The following is a 17,500-nucleotide window of genomic DNA, read 5'->3' as shown; positions in this document are numbered from 1 at the left end:
TTTGAACACACACACACACCCAAACAGAACCAGGTGGTTTTTGACTCCTATCCCCTCTCCCAGAGCATTCTGGGATCATCAGAATATTCATTCTGCATATAACCGACAGCACAGTTCATTTCATATTGCAGTACGTACATCTGACCACCAGATGGCGCGCACACTCACACTGGCAGACACACTCACACACACAGGCAGACAAACACATACACACACACACTCACACACACACACACACACACACACACACACACACACACACACACATACACACACACACACACAACCTGCCAGCACTACGCCCACAGGTTCCATGGTCTGCGAGGCCACAGGTAGAGCTGACAGCCCAGGGAATGCATTAAAGTCTGCAGCAACTGACCCAGGAACAGCCCACAGCTGGAGGCTGTTAGCAGGGCTTCATGCACAGGGAAACACGGACTCCCTGCATGCTTATAACAGGCTGCATGCTTACTGCAAAGGATGTTTATTTTTCAGGCATCTCAGTGGAAATTACAATGTTCTCCCACCAAACCCACCTCTAGTCCTGAAGGATCCGGCTCTTGCCCACATAAACACTGGATACGCGTGGAAGAGATGTTGGCAGAAATGTTACTTTATCATCTTTTCCCCTTTCTTTCCCTGGTGGCAGAGTTCAGTGTTTTGTGCAGTTCCATATGTTCAAAGCTCTGGCAATGAAGGACATAGCAGTGGGTTTCCCCTCACAGTGGCGCAATGCTTTCATTTCATTCATTTGTGCCATCATACCCGTTTTGCCCCAACACAAATGTAAAAAATACTGATTTTGCTTCAGGAAAGGGGTTGGCTTTTACATTATACACACTAGACATAGAAGTTGCAATATATAGTAGCATTCTTGGCTAGTGTTCCAGCAGCACCAGTGTAGTGCACTTTAGTTAGTCACAGCAGAGATGCCATCCCCAGCTAAGCAATTTCCCTCTACAACCAACAGCGCAAGTCCCTGTGCAGGAGACAGCTGCTGGCCACACCTTTCTCTGCCCAACCCATACATAATTAGCACAGTTATTTAACATCACTGGATTCCAACAGATTGACCATAGCACTGGATTTGATGGAAGTGTATGCTACTGATGCAGAAGCAAATAAAGGTATCCAGGTTGGATCTGATGATGTTTTCCTTCCGGGCAAACATCTTTGAGATTGAAAAACATGGATTTAATTTTTTAGCTCGAATTGGTGTAAAAACCCTGATCAATAACTCATTCAGTGATTTGGATTGTCTAAATGAGGCTCACATCGAGCAATCTGAACTCCACAGAGCATTATCTTATTTTTTATGTAAATCCTGGCCCAAATAGAAACTTTTAAACTAGGTTAGCTATAAGTAGTACCCCTTTTTAAAGCAAAATACATTAATTTTTTAAATATGCCAACTGGGCTTTGCTTTAAAGTTATATTATGAAATAATTTTAACACCAATAAACTAAATGAATACCCAGTAGGATGCAGTACTAAAAAAGATGTGGTACAATTACCCTTACTGACACGGCATCACACGCATGGTCACCACCATTTTTTGTGTGAACAGCCGCCTCTCTCAGCGGCCGGTGGCTGCTCTGTGCGGAGTACAGGCCTGGCTGTGAGAGAGAAGTGCGGTCTGTGTGCGCCATATTATCTCAGATATCACATCCACCTGAGCTGCTGATATAAAAAGTAACATAAATATTTTGCCTGATTTAATCTACAACACTAAGAGCTACGATAAATTTCAGAAGAAGCTTTACCGTCTCTTTCGAGACTCAAATAGCAACAAAACTGTATTAAGCCGGCAACATAACTGTAATGTGTAACTTTAATATGAAATAAACAAATGTGCATAGATTAGATTAGCTCATTCACTGGTTGGCTGGCGAATCCGTCAGAACCTTTAAATAAGGTTATGAAAGGCACTGTCAGTGTCCCAACAGGCGGCAGACGCGGCTTCCCCCGGCTTCCCTCATTTAATGTCGGTCTCCGTCTCACCGCACGCAGCTGCACCGCAGTAAAATATGAATCCGTTATAAAAGATGCGACGCTCAAACGCGTGGGGGATCATGAATATCGGCACGGCGAGGGGCTTCATATTCGAAGAATGGAATGAAAATGTGTTCAATAAAGTTAGATTTTGTTTTACTTTTCAATCAAGGAAAATGTAACGTTTTTGCAGGCGCCTTAAAGCGGTCATTTGGACTGGACGCCGGCACGTGAAGCAAACGATCAATGCGGAAGCGATCAGCTGTGCAGAGCAGGAGCTCACACTGTCCCCGGGGTGTCTTCACACTGTCCCCGGGGTGTCTTCCCACTGTCCCCGGGGTGTCTTCCCGTGTCAGCCTCCCAGGAATTACAACACCGCAAGCGCAGCGAGACGGTACATTACGTCATTTAGCAGACGCTCTTACCCAGAGCGACTAAAATAGGTTGTACCTTTTTTTTATCAGTGTTATCCGTTTACACAGCTGGATTTTTACCGGGGTAAATTGCGGGTTAAGTATCTTGCCCAAGGCTACAACAGCGGGCAACCTTTCGGTCACAGGGCCTGCTCCTTAACCACTACGCTACACTGCCACCCCAGAAGACACGCTGAGATTACAGCTAGTAAATTAAAACAGGCACGATAGACTTAAATTAGAATTACGCCTAATAGAAATTAGACTGTAGCTACTAACAATCAAATTGCAACAGGTAGGAACTACATTCAGAATCTTTTAATCAGCCAACTCTCCAAGAAGCTACTGTTTTTACCAGACCAGCAAATTATAGATTGCTAACACTTCTGAGAGAATTATACTAGTTCATTTTTGATGCTAGTCAACACCAGTTCCCTGTTGTTAATCGCTGATAAGTGAGCAGGTGGAGGGAGGCCAGAGAAGACGTTACTGCGCTGCCTGATCTGTTCGGGAGGAGCCACAGGCACCGCGTGTAGCGACAGAAACACGCAGCAGCCATGACACAGCACAGGGCTGCGTGTGTAGGAACAGTGATACTCCTGTTGTGTTGGACTGTTGTGTGCTCTGTAAAGTGTGCTGCATTGACGGTGACTAAGCAAAGAGTAAGCGGTCAGGTTCCGTGCATCTGCTTATGTGCTTCAAAAGAAAAGAAAGGTCTTTGTACATGGTCTAACTCAGTCAACAGAAATGCACTCTTGACAGGTAAATGACTATGTATCTCAGAGAGTAGGCGGTTGTTTATTTGTGATAGGGGAATGGGTGGTGTGTGTGTGTGTGTGGGAATCGCAAGCTTTAAGCATGTTTTCAATCAACACTGAAGACAGAACTTAGAGTAGTTTAACGTAATTTTGAATATAAAACACAAATCACAGGTTCATAATAAGACATGTTTCCCAAAGGATGAAGCTTAGTGTAGATATGGCCTGAACAACAGGAATGTGAGATGCTTCTTTGTCCTCTCAGCTCATTGGACCAGGATTGGCCTGCTTTGGGAATATTTGCTGTGTTGGGTGTATGATGCTACAGATTCATCCACAGACTGTCAGGTAGAGAGAAGCTCCTCTCTCTCACTCTTATGCACAATAAGCATGTGCTTTACAGCTGTTTCAAACAGGCAGGACAGAGGAAGAATGGAAATTTCTGTAGCAGGTAATATATGTTTACAGGGCTGCTTCCCTCTATCTCAAAATTTACCAGATTCATATCAGGCTGGGAGGCTTTAATGACCAGGTATTTATTCACTGTTACACCTCCCACCACCACCTCTGGAGGAAACTGTCAAATAGCAGAATACAGGTTACAAATGAATCATTCTGTAACTGAGAGTCCCCCCTCAGCCTTCACTCCTTCCCCTTAAACCCCCCTTCTCTCCCCTCAGTTAAGAAGTATAATTTGCAAGTAAAAATACTGTATCGTTTTACAATAGGTCATTCATAATTCTTAAAAGTACTGACTGAGTGTGCCATGACTTACCATTAAATATTGTCAACCAAAGTGCCCTTCGTTTAGCTTCTTCTCACTAACAGAGCAACAGCATAAAATCACATGGGTGCCAGTGCCCTGTGGCTCAGCAGTACCTGCAGCAGCCTGGCCAATGGAAGGCCTCGCTGCAGCAGCCTGGCCAATGGAAGGCCTCGCTGCAGCAGCCTGGCCAATGGCAGGCCTCGCTGCAGCAGCCTGGCCAATGGCAGGCCTCGGTGCAGCAGCCTGGCCAATGGCAGGTCTCGGTGCAGCAGCCTGGCCAATGGAAGGCCTCGCTGCAGCAGCCTGGCCAATGGCAGGCCTCGCTGCAGCAGCCTGGCCAATGGAAGGCCTCGCTGCAGCAGCCTGGCCAATGGCAGGCCTCGCTGCTGTCAGCGGCAGAGACGCTTCACAGGCGACAGCAGGAGGCTGAGAGGCCATGTGGATCACTTCCGCCTCCTTTTCAAAATCACACAATAATTATGCGAACACAGTGACAGGTGATGTGTGCAAACACGCTTTACACTTCCTGAAGACCCTGTAATCTTCCGCAGTCCTCTGACCTGCGTCTGACCAGCGGTGCGAGGAACACTGCATCCCTCTGAAGCGGACCTGCAAGAGAGAGCAATTCTCCTCCTCCAAAATCCAAATATAAGCATTGCTTATATATAAGCACAGGCAGCCCACGCTCCAATTAGTGGCCCCGCTAAGGAGCAGGCCCCACTTCCCCACACACACTGAGACAGGGTCTATAACGACCCACTTTCACGGAATATCAGTGGAACTGATGGGATTCTCCTTGTATTGTATTTCACTGTGTTGTATCTCTACTGTCAGTTTAACTACACTGACTGTGTTTTTGTGATTCACTGTGTTGTGGCAGAACCCCATAATGGCTAATATGTAAAAGGGCAAAGCTGGAATCAGCGCTCCTCTCTCTGCTTCGGGCCCATAAAGAAAGCCACATGAAGAAAACCCAAAGGAATGGCTGGAATATATGCCTTTATAACATTCTCCAATCAACAGAATAAAATCAACACAAAGGTATTAATATTGTCATTTTGGTGCCTCTTACAAACATGCAGAGAACAATCAAGGAACATTGAATACAATTGCAAACTGAGCAAATTTTGAAAAAAAGTACATATAAAACAGTTATTTGAACCAATAACTGAAAATAAAAAATGGACATTCCTTGAATCAAATTGCTATCATTACTCTTTTATTCTGAAGCCCATCACCAAACACATGAAAATAAGACTGATTATGAATGTGGATTACCATGATTTACACGGATCCTCATACAAGTAAAAATGGTTAAACAAGTGAAAACTCCTTTTCAAAAGCTGCTTGTTAGCAGGTCTTGCTTTGGCTCAAAAGCAGCAGAACTGCATCAGTGTTGCCCGTGCTGCTGGAGGACGACTTTCACTCAGACACGGGCCGTTCTGAAAGCACAGACCTGCTCAGGCACGGGCCGTTCTGAAAGCACAGACCGGCTCAGACACGGGCCGTTCTGAAAGCACAGACCTGCTCAGGCACGGGCCGTTCTGAAAGCACAGACTGGCTCAGACACGGGCCGTTCTGAAAGCACAGACCTGATAACCTGTACAGCATCACCTTTCTGCTTTACTGGCTGCTGAAGTGTTGATCAACTTATGAAAAATGCATTTCATTGATTCCCTTTGACATCATGAGAATGTGAGATATAAGCTAAAATCAGGCATAATCAAACACTCCTGTAACTAGTGTTTAACTGGAAATGGAATGTGTGTGCGTGCATGTGTGAGTGTGTGTGTGAGCGTGTGTGTGTGCGTGTGCACATGCGCATATGTATCTATGGGGATTAACCATTTCACCTGAGAGGTACCATGCAGCAACGGGTCATCAGATGTGTTGCCCCCAGACTAAATGGAATAAACTGGGTGTGTGTATCCCTGCAATGTAATGTGAGGTAATGTAATGTAATGTAAAGTTTTGGACCAATAAGTGAGATCCTCCCTGGATCTCATCTTCACTGTCTGTTTTGGTCAGACAGTAAATGCACAGCTTAAACATATACATTATTCTACACAACATGGCTTCTGATTATAAACATGTACATTAATCTACACAATAGTGTCCCTGATCGGAATCCACCCTTAGATCTGACTGCCTGTCACTGGCCTGTGCAAACCGCAGACACAGTGAACCTTTTTCACGTCCCTTTTACTGCCTAAATTCCTCGCCAAAGCTCAGATAATTTCTCCTAATGTAAAATATGACATAAAACAAAATAAAAATTAGGAATGTTGCTGATAGTGAACCCCATACTAGGTGGAACTACAACTGGCTTATGAACCAATCAAAAGACCTTCTATGACAAAACTATAATTTCTTCATATCAGTGTGCCACTCCAAATACACAGGAACCCAATTTTTAGCTCACAAAGCCTCTCTATGCCATAACTAAGATTTAACATATTCAGAAATATGTGTTATATATTACAAATAAATTAGTTATTGCTGTTTTCAGACACAACCTAATGTATACATTGTGGCATATACCGTAAAATTACATGTCCTAAAAAGAACCTTCTGAAATATGCACATATACTTACAGATTTATGAAAGCAGCAGTAATTAAATTCCCCTAGTCTAAATGACCATGTATTTGTAATATGTGACACATATACTGACAACTATGAATGTGTACATACAAAACATGTAATTAAATATTTGAAAACATATTAAAATATACTTCTTTTAGCATAAGAGACAGAAAGGCTGTGGTGTCAGTGGAGGTGCTGCACCTGTGGCAGCAGGTCAGAGATACAGAGATACAGGTCAGAGAGTGCAGAGATACAGGTCAGAGATACAGGTCAGAGAGTGCAGAAGGAGCCTGACGCAATTTCACTCTGCTGGAGGGAGATCCAAGCTACAGCCAGCACACTCACAGCTCTGAACACGACTCTCCCTGAGTGATGATCCCTTTCTTACAGACAGGCTCACAGCGACAGCCCTGCTTCAGCGGCAGCGGGAGGACTCAGAGCTGCGGTGGGGTTCCCCTGAACGGTCAGCCTCTGGTCCTTTGATGACCCAATACTCAGTTGATAGGCTGCTGGTCTGCATTTCCCTCAGAGTCCTGTCCGTCTGTCCCCATTAGACCAGAGATGCAGGGCAAATCTGTGAGAAGATAGTAGAAAAAATCTATTCAGAGAAAAATCTTTCAACACAAAGCTGCAACCTCAATTCAAAGCATTGTGTTGCAATTCAAAACTGATCCAGTAGGTGGCAGAGTGACACTGAAATTCATGGAATCAAGAGACTCTCTGTATTGGTAGACCAGAGTGACACATTGTAATAATGACACATTGTGATTGTGATAAATGATAATCAGCAGAAATAAATGATTTGGCAGCAAGGGTAAATGCTGGGACAGCAGAATAATTTAATAATTAGACCTCTATGTAACCTTTAAATTGATTTTATTTTGTATTTTCATTGATGAATTGACAGTTAATCGATTTTAGTGTCATTTAATAAAATTGTTTTTTTTTTTTAATTTAGAGAGTGTAAATTTTTCAGTGCTTTGAACTGATTATTCCATTCAGTGAGAACAGCATTCCACCAGCAGGTGGTGCTAATGGTGCCATCAGCATTCCTGCTGTATTGGGATGTGAGCTAAGATTTAGGGCAGTGAGGGTCCTCTCACCCTCTCTCTGTCTGCTCACGTCACTGAATATCTGCTTCTGCTGGGAGCCTGAAACATAAAACATCCACTCAGACACCGCTCTCACTCAGACACTCGGACACCGCTCTCACTCAGACACAGACACCGCTCTCACTCAGACACAGACACCGCTCTCACTCAGACACTCGGACACCGCTCTCACTCAGACACCACTCTCACTCAGACACAGACACCGCTCTCACTCAAACACAGACACCGCTCTCACTCAGACACAGACACCGCTCTCACTCAGACACAGACACCGCTCTCACTCAGACACAGACACCGCTCTCACTCAAGCACAGACACCGCTCTCACTCAGACACAGACACCGCTCTCACTCAAACACAGACACCGCTCTCACTCAGACACTCGGACACCGCTCTTACTCAGACACAGACACCGCTCTCACTCAGACACTCGGACACCGCTCTCACTCAAACACAGACACCGCTCTCACTCAGACACAGACACCGCTCTCACTCAGACACAAACACCGCTCTCACTCAGACACAGACACCGCTCTCACTCAGACACAGACACCGCTCTCACTCAGACACAGACACCGCTCTCACTCAAACACAGACACCGCTCTCACTCAGACACTCGGACACCGCTCTCACTCAGACACTTGGACACCGCTCTCACTCAGACACTTGGACACCGTTCTCACTCAGTCACAGACACCGCTCTCACACAGTCACCACTCTTACTCAGTCAGTCTCCACTCTCTCAGCTCCTAAGCCTTTTCTCCCTTGTTTTCATGGTCTCACGCTCACACACTCCAGCACACTCTAAACCTCACGCTCACACACACTCTCAGGTGTGCTCTCATGTCTCATACACTCATGCACATGCATGCACATGCACACACACATACATTCACTCATACTCACACACTCAACATTCACTCATACTCACACACTCAACATTCACTCATACTCACACACTCAACATTCACACTTCCTACTCAAGCTGCAGCTGTGGAGCAGTACTGTGCTGTTGTGAGTGTGTGTGTGAGAGAGTGTGTGTGTGTGTGTGAGAGTGTGTGTGTGTGTGTGTGTGTGTGTGTGAGAGAGTGTGAGTGTGAGTGTGTGTGTGTGTGTGTGTGTGAGAGAGTGTGTGTGTGTGTGTGTGTGTGTGAGTGTGTATGTGAGTGTGAGTGTGTGTTGACTCTGGTTTTTCGCTTGTGTCATACTGTAGCTCATTTGTAAGTCGCTTTGGATAAAAGTGTTCGCCAAATGAATAAATGTAAATGAATAAATGGGAGAGAAACAGCTGTGTTTGAGGTACTTACAGTGGCGGAGCCTGATTGGCCAGATGAGGATAGTGCACAGACTCAGTGCGGCCGCAAAGGCCACGCCCCCGGTGACGATCACCATCACGTGATGGTAGAACCACACGCAGGCCGGACAGCACACCTGGGTACTGTGAGAGACCGGAGAGACCAGAGAGACAGGAGAGACCGACAGCGGCGTGAGATCAGCACACCCGAGTACTGTACACAGCGGGAGAGACCAACAGCGGGGTGAGATCAGCACACCCGAGTACTGTACACAGCAGGAAAGACCAACAGTGGGGTGAGATCAGCACACCCGAGTACTGTACACAGCAGGAGAGACCAACAGCGAGTGGGATCAGGGGAGAGCGGCACAGAAAGGAACCACACGCTACCTCACACACAGCCCTGTGCTGCTGCCTGTGGGGCTGCTGCCTGTGGGGCTGCTGCCTGTGGGGCTGCTGCCTGTGGGGCTGCTGTCGGAGGGAAACTGTCAGCAGTGCAGACAGCAGCGGCTCAATTCGCAGATCATCCGTTCCCTGCGCAGTCAGTGTGACACACTGCGGTTGCAGCTCTAACACACCAGACTGCGCAGCCGAGGGGGCATGCGGTCAGCTCACTCCTGATCTCAGCCACCTCTCAGGGCCCAGTTAATCTCCCAGCTTTGTTTCCCTCTCAAAAGCCACCAATATTTAAGGTCAGACACAGCGTTCTAGTCCTGTCCAAACACAAGCAGCTAGAGGATGCCTTTAATAGCCCGATAATAAAACTGAATACTGGACACTCAGCCCAGGACCCTGTGCCTGAGGGGAGAGCTGAAGCTCAGAGCTACCTGTGTGAGGACTCGGGCCGGGGGTGAGGGGGATGTGTCAGGGACACGCCGGTACTCACTGGCAGGGGTGCAGCAGCTGGATGATCATCACTCCCAGCCCGTTGGCCACCTTGTCGGTGAAGCTCATCGCCCCGTACACAAACGCCCCACTTTGCTGCCAAACCAGGAGGAGAGAGAGCTAGAACCCCGTCCACTGAGCTACAACTGCAAACACCAGCCTGACTGCAGTACAGTTCTAGCCATTTTATTTCTTAGTATGTTTTCCAGAGACAGAAACGGGAAGCTGGTACCGTCTGATCCCCTATGAGGTCGGCCGTCATGGAGAGGGACATCACCAGAATGGTGGCAGACCCAGTGCCCAGCAGTACTGCGGCCCCGTAAACCAGCTCCCCCATCTTTGTGTCCAGCAACACCCAGTAGGAAAATCCCAGGATCAGCACGAGGCCTGCGAAGTAGGTCATCTTCGGGGGAGGGAGGAAAAGCACATTCACACACTGACATACCTGTGTAATAAACTGAGAGCATGTTTACAGCCAATACAACTAAAATTCAGCTAAAATAGATTTATGAATTCATCACCAGTAAAAGTCTTTCCCTGGATCATTACTATTAACCAAAAAGACTATTTATGTCAGAACTGTACTCAGGGCTAGACATTAACGATTACCCAAGGCAACCAAATCACACCGATCAAGATGTTTTGGTAACCATTTTGTGTTGCCTGGTTGCCCATCCTGGCAAGCAAAAATATGGGAAAAAACAACCGTAAACTCTTTCCTCCGCTTTAAATAAAGCAGCGTTTCTCCTCCTGTTGCTTTACAGTGGTGGCAATATTGTCTCCTATCACTGCAAAAAACGGCAATAAAATATTACAGCTACTAGCAGTAGAAAGCAGGGGAGCAGGCCAGCAGTGTGTGTGCAGTTTCCCGCCTCCCTGAGAGGGGCAGGGGACTGATTTATCTAATGTTAGTGTGTTGGCCTGCACTTTGACCGGATGATATCTGACATTGACGACACCTGTAATGACCCTAACCATGAAGTTCCGAGACGCTGCAGGCGGACGCTGTGCAGGGGGTCAAATACACAGAGATAAAAAAATACAGAGATAAAACATGACAATACTGTGCATGCGGGCAACGAAAAAATAATGACTGGTCTAGCCAGTCAACCACATTTCAAAGTAAACGTCAAGCCCTGATACAATAAAAAATTTATTAAAGCTACCTGTTAACAGCTAATACAGAATTTACCCATAATGCATGTGGACTGACAGCAGAGACACTCACACTTTTACCGACCAGCTTGCTGAACGGCTTCATGACAAAGGAAGAGACAAAGCCGCTGAGGTACATCACCAAGGGGATGGTGGCGATGAATTTCTGTAAAGAGAGAGAAATCTGCTCTACACTGCAACACATAGCTGCCAACCCAGATACCACTGCCCCCCCCACAATGCTTTGCAAGGCCCCTGGAGGGCTTACCTTGGGCAGCATCAGGGAATTGGTGAGGTACATGGAGACGTACGTCTGGGAGAGGTTCACAATCAGCCTGGTGGACATGTACAGGAAGGCCACCTGGACAACGAGCAAACAAGGAATAAACCAACACTCTGAACAGGGCACCAAAACACTCTGAACAGGGGACCAAATCACTCTGGACAGGACACCAAATCACTCTGGACAGGACACCAAAACACTCTGAAGAAACCTTCTTAAAAAATATCAGGAGTTAGCATTTCCACTACTCTTGTTTCATGTTAATGTCAAACTGGAGCTTGAATTTAATTTTAATGTCTCCAAATTTAGTGAGATTCAAATTCTGTGGGAGGGAAAAACCGCTGTTGGAGGTGTGTTTTGCACCATATACAGGTAAAGCGTTTCATTAAACATCTCTCCCATTAATCAGCTGTGTAATTATGGCACAGGAACACTCCAGAGAAACATGTTGCCATCAGGAGAAAACCCACTGTGATGAGCCGCATCTCGCAAACGCTGAGGTCACAGCACATCCTGCCATCTGTAAACATACATAACGGATCCTCACACAAGGATTGCAAATCACTCATGTCAGGATAGGGGGCGATTCTGGGGAAATTCACTGATTATTCACTCATTCACAGAATAATATTCCCGGGTTTCCTCCTCTGCCAGCAGCCCGCAGGTGAGTCTCACCTGGTAGAAGGCGGGCTCCCTCAGCCAGTGCTTCCACTGCAGCAGGGATCTGGGCGGGGCCGTCTGGGGACTGCCAATCAGGGGCTGCCGCTCCTCGGGCTCTGACTCCGCCTCCTCAGGGTGTCGGCTCTTCTCCTTGGTTCCCAGGTGAAAGAGGAAAGAGAACACCGCCCCGATGGCCAGCACGATGAGGGCAAGGTTCTGATGGGGGGGCAGGAAATAAAGGCATAAATACTCTCACAAGACTCTCATAAAAACTGCCACTCTTTCAGTCTGGCTGCTGTCATTCTGAAAATCAGTCATCATTCTGAGTAAGTCTTGTGATTTTTATGGAATGCACCTTGACCTTAAATAATCATTTTCAAAATCCTGTCACTCAAACATGTCTGCAGTCCAGCCCAGTGCTGCAGACCTCACAGCACCCCACCCCTCACCCCCTCTCACCCCTCACCCCCTCTCACCCTAAACACAGGGATGTCGAAGCGGCCCAGGCTGTCAGTGACAGAGGGATCCTCCTCCTGTCCCGTCTGGAAGTGGAAGAGCAGCCAGGCCATGCCGTACACAGTGACGTTGGCCAGCACTGTAAAAGCGTACCTGTGCAGGAGAGAGAACCGTCAGGCTGACAGCAAACGAGCATCACACCACAGCTCACCAGCCCAGACTTAATGGTCATCACTGACTTCCTGATTTAAGCTCTAAATACTACCTGTTTTAAATCATACTGCAAATGAAACTAATGAATGTCCAACAGACAGTCCTGGTAACAATATTAGTTTCAGTTTTATTCTTGCATTCAGCAGCGACAGTCTTTGAAGCGGATTACTCTGGAAAAACACCATTGCTTTACTGGAATCCTGGGGTTTTCCCCAGTGTTATGGTAGTGCTGGATAAAAACAATTCACCATTGCATTCCAAGTGAAAACACAGCACTGCTGTCAGTGACCTGGGGAATGTCCCTCCACCCACAGCCTCTGATCTCACTGAATCTCAGTATTTCTCAGCTGTGTGGCCAGCTTATCAACTCTCTGTTTCTTCCTCTTTATAATTTCCTCTAGAAGGTACTACTGTCGTTTCTGTATGCAGTAGAGAGGGAACAGTGATACCTGTATGCAGTAGAGAGGGAACAGTGATACCTGTATGCAGTAGAGAGGGAACAGTGATACCTGTATGCAGTCAGCTCCACTTTGGCATGCTCGCAGGAGACCAGCTCTGGGATGAGTGACAGGTGGGAGATCTGGGTGGCGGCCCAGCCGAACTGGAAGATGATGATGAAGGGGATGTAGAAGGTGAGGCCAACCCACTGCGGGGTGAAAGCATCACAGCCCAGACATGGGGTGAAGATGAAGGGGAAGGAGATCAGCACGCTGATGGTCCCTGAAAGAGAGGAGCAGCCAGAGTGGGGATTTCCTGTCCTGGAGGGACACACTGTCTGCTCACTGCCCCCCACAGGAAGTGACCTCGTGGGGTTTTCCTGGTGTAAATCTGTTGCCGTTGGAAACTGAAACTGCCTGAGCCCGTTTGAGCGCAGCTGCTGAAAGGATTCCAGCTCCTTTATTTATAGAGATCTGCGCCAGTTGACTGGAACCTATTGCACTTGGATTTCACAGGTTTGTAGCTAATAGAGTTCTTAAGTGTTTTTAATGAATCTGGTAAAGGAGATAAAGCAAACAAGTGAGAAGACACAGGAAAGAAAAGCAGCTGCCGGTTGCAGCCAGCGTGACGGGAGCGCAGTGAACTGAGCTCTTCGGCGCGCTTCTGCATTATTTCTCTTCTGTTGGCGGAGGGGCTGCTGCACCTGGAACGCGCTTTACCGCTACAGCACTGACACCCTGTCATTCTTACCCTTCGTTCTGCATGGTTTTTTTTTTTTATCTTTGACTTACTCACTTTAGCAGCAGACCTGCATAATTAAACTAGTCATTTCAATTTTGAATTCAGAATTTCAATTACTATTTCATATATTCAATATAATAATATATGTATAATACACAAATGCTGCAGTGCAAATTTAAACCAGTGGATTTAACCAATTTAAACCATGTATCGTTTCGTATAAATACTGCTGATATTCTTCACTGCTGCTAGACCCACCTACGAGATGCCAGGTCTTCCTCTTGCCGTAGGTCCCGCAGCCGGGGGTCCGGTCGGACTCGTAGCCGATGAGAGGCGTGCAAATCCCGTCCGCGACCTGCCCGCTCAGCAGCAACACGCCCGCGTAGCTGTTCTGGAAGCCCAGCACTGAGTGGTAGTACACCAACAGGTAGGTGAACCACATGGAGGCGCACAGGTCGTTTAGAAAGTGTCCCACGGCGTAGCTCAGCCGCCTAAAGACGGGCAGAGTCTGTGGATCGTCCGGCATCGCTGCAGAAGCGTTTAAATGTCCCGGAGCAGCTGTATCAGCACCTGAAAGTAACGGCGGCTTCCCCTCCTTATCTACACCAGCTCCGCACTTACACGCCCGCTAGCTGCCTTTGTTTTTGTGCGGATTTCCAAAAACATCCTGCCAGGGCTGGTGGCAGAGGCAGCACTAACGAACATTTCTCCATAACCTGAATGGTAGAATGCGTCGCACCAGCTGTTCCCAGGTCAGCTGACTTTCAATGTTTAGAGGAGTGACCCTAAATCTTTCCAAATTCTAGGCAGCCATTAGCAGGCTTGTCTAAGGAGTGAGAGTTTAATTCTTCGCTAGCTGCCTGACGACACCGCTCCAGTGCGGAAGCACTCCGGATGATCCATGTCCACCGCACTGTTTTACTCCATGTTGTGTCAATGCGACAGGGAGCCGCAGTCTAACACCATCAGTCTAACACCAACCCAACCCAGCTGTGGAAACCAACAACTGCCGGGCAGAGCGTCGCAAACTGCGCTCCATCACGTCCTGTTCCGCACCCGAGACAAAAGGGCTGTGATTGACAGCGTAACAAGCCAATCGCGACGGACGTATCGGACGTAAACACCAGTGTATGGTCTAGAAGAAAAGTGGGCGGGAGGCTCATGCATGTTCAAACTCGGTTAGTGGTTTACACTGGCATAATTACATAAAATAATTCACTTTCATCTTAAGATCTCCCACAGACAAATTGTATTTACATTTACTGCCGGCCTTGAAACTTCATTCACTGTGAAAAATGTATAATTACGCAGACAAAGTTGTAAAAATGAAAAAAAAAATATATTGCTTCGCCTAACTGCGGAGCCATTTGAACTTATGCTATTGACTTTTATGACGTTTTCAACAGCTGCAAAAAGTACACTAATCACGCGGTCGTACTTACTTTTTCGTCTTTGAACTTTGAAACTATCCTTGATCCACGGAGCACTGGGTAAATAAGAAGATTCAGCCTCTTTGATCAAAGAAATATTTATCTTTCACAGATCAGTGTGTGGGTTTGTAAGAGCTGAATGAAAAAGGAAAACTGTGGAGAGTGAATTGCCATGGACTCAAACAGGGAGAACGGCGCCCCCCGTGGCACAGCATGCTGCCATATTGAGTAGGTTTTTCCCGTTTGTAACCCGTAACCTCAGTCTGCGCGGCGCTTGTGCGCGCCTGATCCCTCAGAGATCGGCGTCATGTTTATACACCTTTAATGGAAACAACCGCAGGATTCGTCCCTGGTACTTCCAGAGGTTTTAACATGCTTCTGTGGAGCTTTTTTATGATGGACAATCACATGTAATATTTGGATGTGAAGTTCAAATACAGTTTACATATGTAGTGAACAAACTGCAGAGTAATAGCTTTCTCTGAGCCACAGTGTCCTTTCAGCAAGTTATTTTCTTAATTCAGCATTTCCATTGCCTTCTCACGAGCACCTGACTCGTCAAAGTTTAACACAGTGCAGTTAGTCATTACAGCTCCACCAAACCCTGGCACCCGGTCATATGCTGCTCACATTGTGCTTTAATGGCTGTGAAACGCAGGTCTCTCCAAGCATGAGGACAGACACAACACAGTAATAAAAGCTGCTGCTTTCTCAGAATAACAGATCAGAGGAGCTCAGCAGTGGCCAGGAAGGCATATACACACATCCCAATGAATCTGAACATGATCAGAGAAAAAGGAGCGTCACCCCAGATGAACAACCCCCTGCCCTGAGGCTGTGACAAGGTGCGACTTTAACACTGTGAGCTTCCACACAGCGCCCCCTGCAGCCCACCACAGCTCAGTGCGGTTTCTCCTGCCCAGCTGCTCATGCATCAGCAGAGAAATGCGACCGTGGAGGGCAGCAGTGTGGAGGATTTGCGGGGCCGGTACAGGAGAAGCAAATGGCAGCAGTGTGGAGGATTTGCGGGGCCGGTACAGGAGAAGCAAACGGCAGCAGTGTGGAGGATTTGCGGGGCCGGTACAGGAGAAGCAAACGGCAGCAGTGTGTATGTGGTAGTGAGCTGAGCTGAGGGTGTAGCTTGGGCCTGGAGCAGCCCGTTCTTCTATATTTGTGTAAACTGAGAATATTTACTCCACTATCAGGACAGTGACTGAAGCAGTGGAAGAACTCCTGTTCTACTAATATGGTAGTACATGCACTTACAGGCAGACATACAGACCCTGCCTCTTAGGAGGGGTACAGGCTCTGTACTGCCGGTGCTACAACCCCCCCCCCCCCCCCCCAATACATGCGCATGCGCGCACGCACACACACACAGCGTGTAGCTCAGCCAGCCTGGCACAGTGTCAGTCTATGGCTTCTAGCTGAGTATTACAAGTATTAATTGGGGCTCCCAAGCAGCAGTTAAGGCACTTGCTTTGAACACAAACTGAGCTGTAAGGGTTTGATCCCAGCTGAGACTTCAGCCAGTGATGCCCGGGGCCCACGGTGGCAGAACAAAGGGAGGGTTTGCATATTTCACTGAAGGTCTGCCACTCAAACGACACAGCCTGTGAGGAAATGACTTCCTTCCGAAGACCAGCGGCACAGCAGGTATGAAATACTGCTGCACTTCAGTAATTTCAGCATTTCACATTTCACACACACACTCACTCGCACGCACACACACACACACACACAGAGCACTCCTCACTCACACTCTCACACACACACACACACACACACACACACACACACACACACACACACACACACAGAGCACTCCTCACTCACACACACACACACACACACACACACACACACACACACTCATACTCACACACACTTTCACTCAAACACACACATGCACACACACACTCTCTCACACACACACACTCTCACACAGACACTTTCACTCAAACACATGCTTGCACACAAGCACATATGTGTACACACCCCCATATAGCACAAATACACATGCACACACACCACCCTGACTTCAGTGTAAAAACAGCTTTTGCGATGAATTTCATAACGGGACACTTTATCTTGAAACATTTTACTTGGAAAGGCACAAACTCCTGGTAAATTATTCTACTGTGAGGCTAAAATGGAGACTCGTTTCAGTGGACAGCATTCTGCCTCTGCCACACACAGCAGTCTGGTGTAGGAGTCTTCCTGGATCAGTCTTTATTTTTATTCTCTTGTTAATTTCAAGCCCAGAATTCCATACTGTCGTTTTCTTTTTCCCAAAAGTGCAATTTAAAGATGAGAGATG

General features: G+C 47.1%; 2 protein-coding genes across 3 annotated transcripts in view; both read right to left on the bottom strand.

The window, feature by feature from the left end:
* Positions 1 to 6,987: 6,987 nt before the first annotated feature.
* Positions 6,988 to 14,789, bottom strand: LOC118796109 (major facilitator superfamily domain-containing protein 12-like). 2 transcript variants are annotated; one of them, XM_036554940.1, is made up of 11 exons: positions 14,009 to 14,789; positions 13,081 to 13,291; positions 12,379 to 12,511; positions 11,918 to 12,118; positions 11,228 to 11,320; positions 11,033 to 11,125; positions 10,037 to 10,207; positions 9,806 to 9,900; positions 8,933 to 9,063; positions 7,618 to 7,665; positions 6,988 to 7,088 (listed from the first exon to the last, which is right to left on the bottom strand). In XM_036554940.1, exons 1-11 carry the CDS (start codon positions 14,274 to 14,276, stop codon positions 7,009 to 7,011), a joined length of 1,524 nt encoding a protein of 507 aa, XP_036410833.1. In that variant the 5' UTR covers positions 14,277 to 14,789; the 3' UTR covers positions 6,988 to 7,008. The 2 variants fall into 2 exon arrangements, with proteins under 2 accessions (XP_036410833.1, XP_036410834.1); XM_036554941.1 differs by lacking the exon at positions 7,618 to 7,665.
* A 2,424-nt stretch (positions 14,790 to 17,213) lies between these two features.
* The window catches only part of LOC118795371 (casein kinase I-like), a 28,893-nt gene continuing 28,606 nt past the window's right edge, over positions 17,214 to 17,500 (bottom strand). Inside the window, exon 11 of the mRNA XM_036553813.1 lies at positions 17,214 to 17,500. This exon is cut by the window's right edge and continues 708 nt beyond it. The gene's annotated coding sequence lies outside the window, so the exon portion shown is untranslated.

The sequence above is a fragment of the Megalops cyprinoides genome, chromosome 20, assembly GCF_013368585.1.
Source record: "Megalops cyprinoides isolate fMegCyp1 chromosome 20, fMegCyp1.pri, whole genome shotgun sequence".
In the NCBI taxonomy this organism is placed as follows: domain Eukaryota; kingdom Metazoa; phylum Chordata; class Actinopteri; order Elopiformes; family Megalopidae; genus Megalops; species Megalops cyprinoides.
The sequence above is the reverse complement of the archived record's forward strand: the minus strand, read 5'-3'. Positions and strand labels throughout refer to the sequence as shown.

What these genes read in the sequence shown, in the direction of transcription:
- LOC118796109 (XM_036554940.1), bottom strand. Translation starts at nt 14,276, where the DNA reads ATGCCGGACGATCCACAGACTCTGCCCGTCTTTAGGCGGCTGAGCTAC. An exon ending in GCAAGCTGGTCGGTAAAAGT is followed by an intron (nt 10,208 to 11,032) that starts GTGAGTGTCTCT and finishes CCTCCCCCGAAG; the next exon opens with ATGACCTACTTCGCAGGCCT. An exon ending in ACCTCATAGGGGATCAGACG is followed by an intron (nt 9,901 to 10,036) that starts GTACCAGCTTCC and finishes CTGGTTTGGCAG; the next exon opens with CAAAGTGGGGCGTTTGTGTA.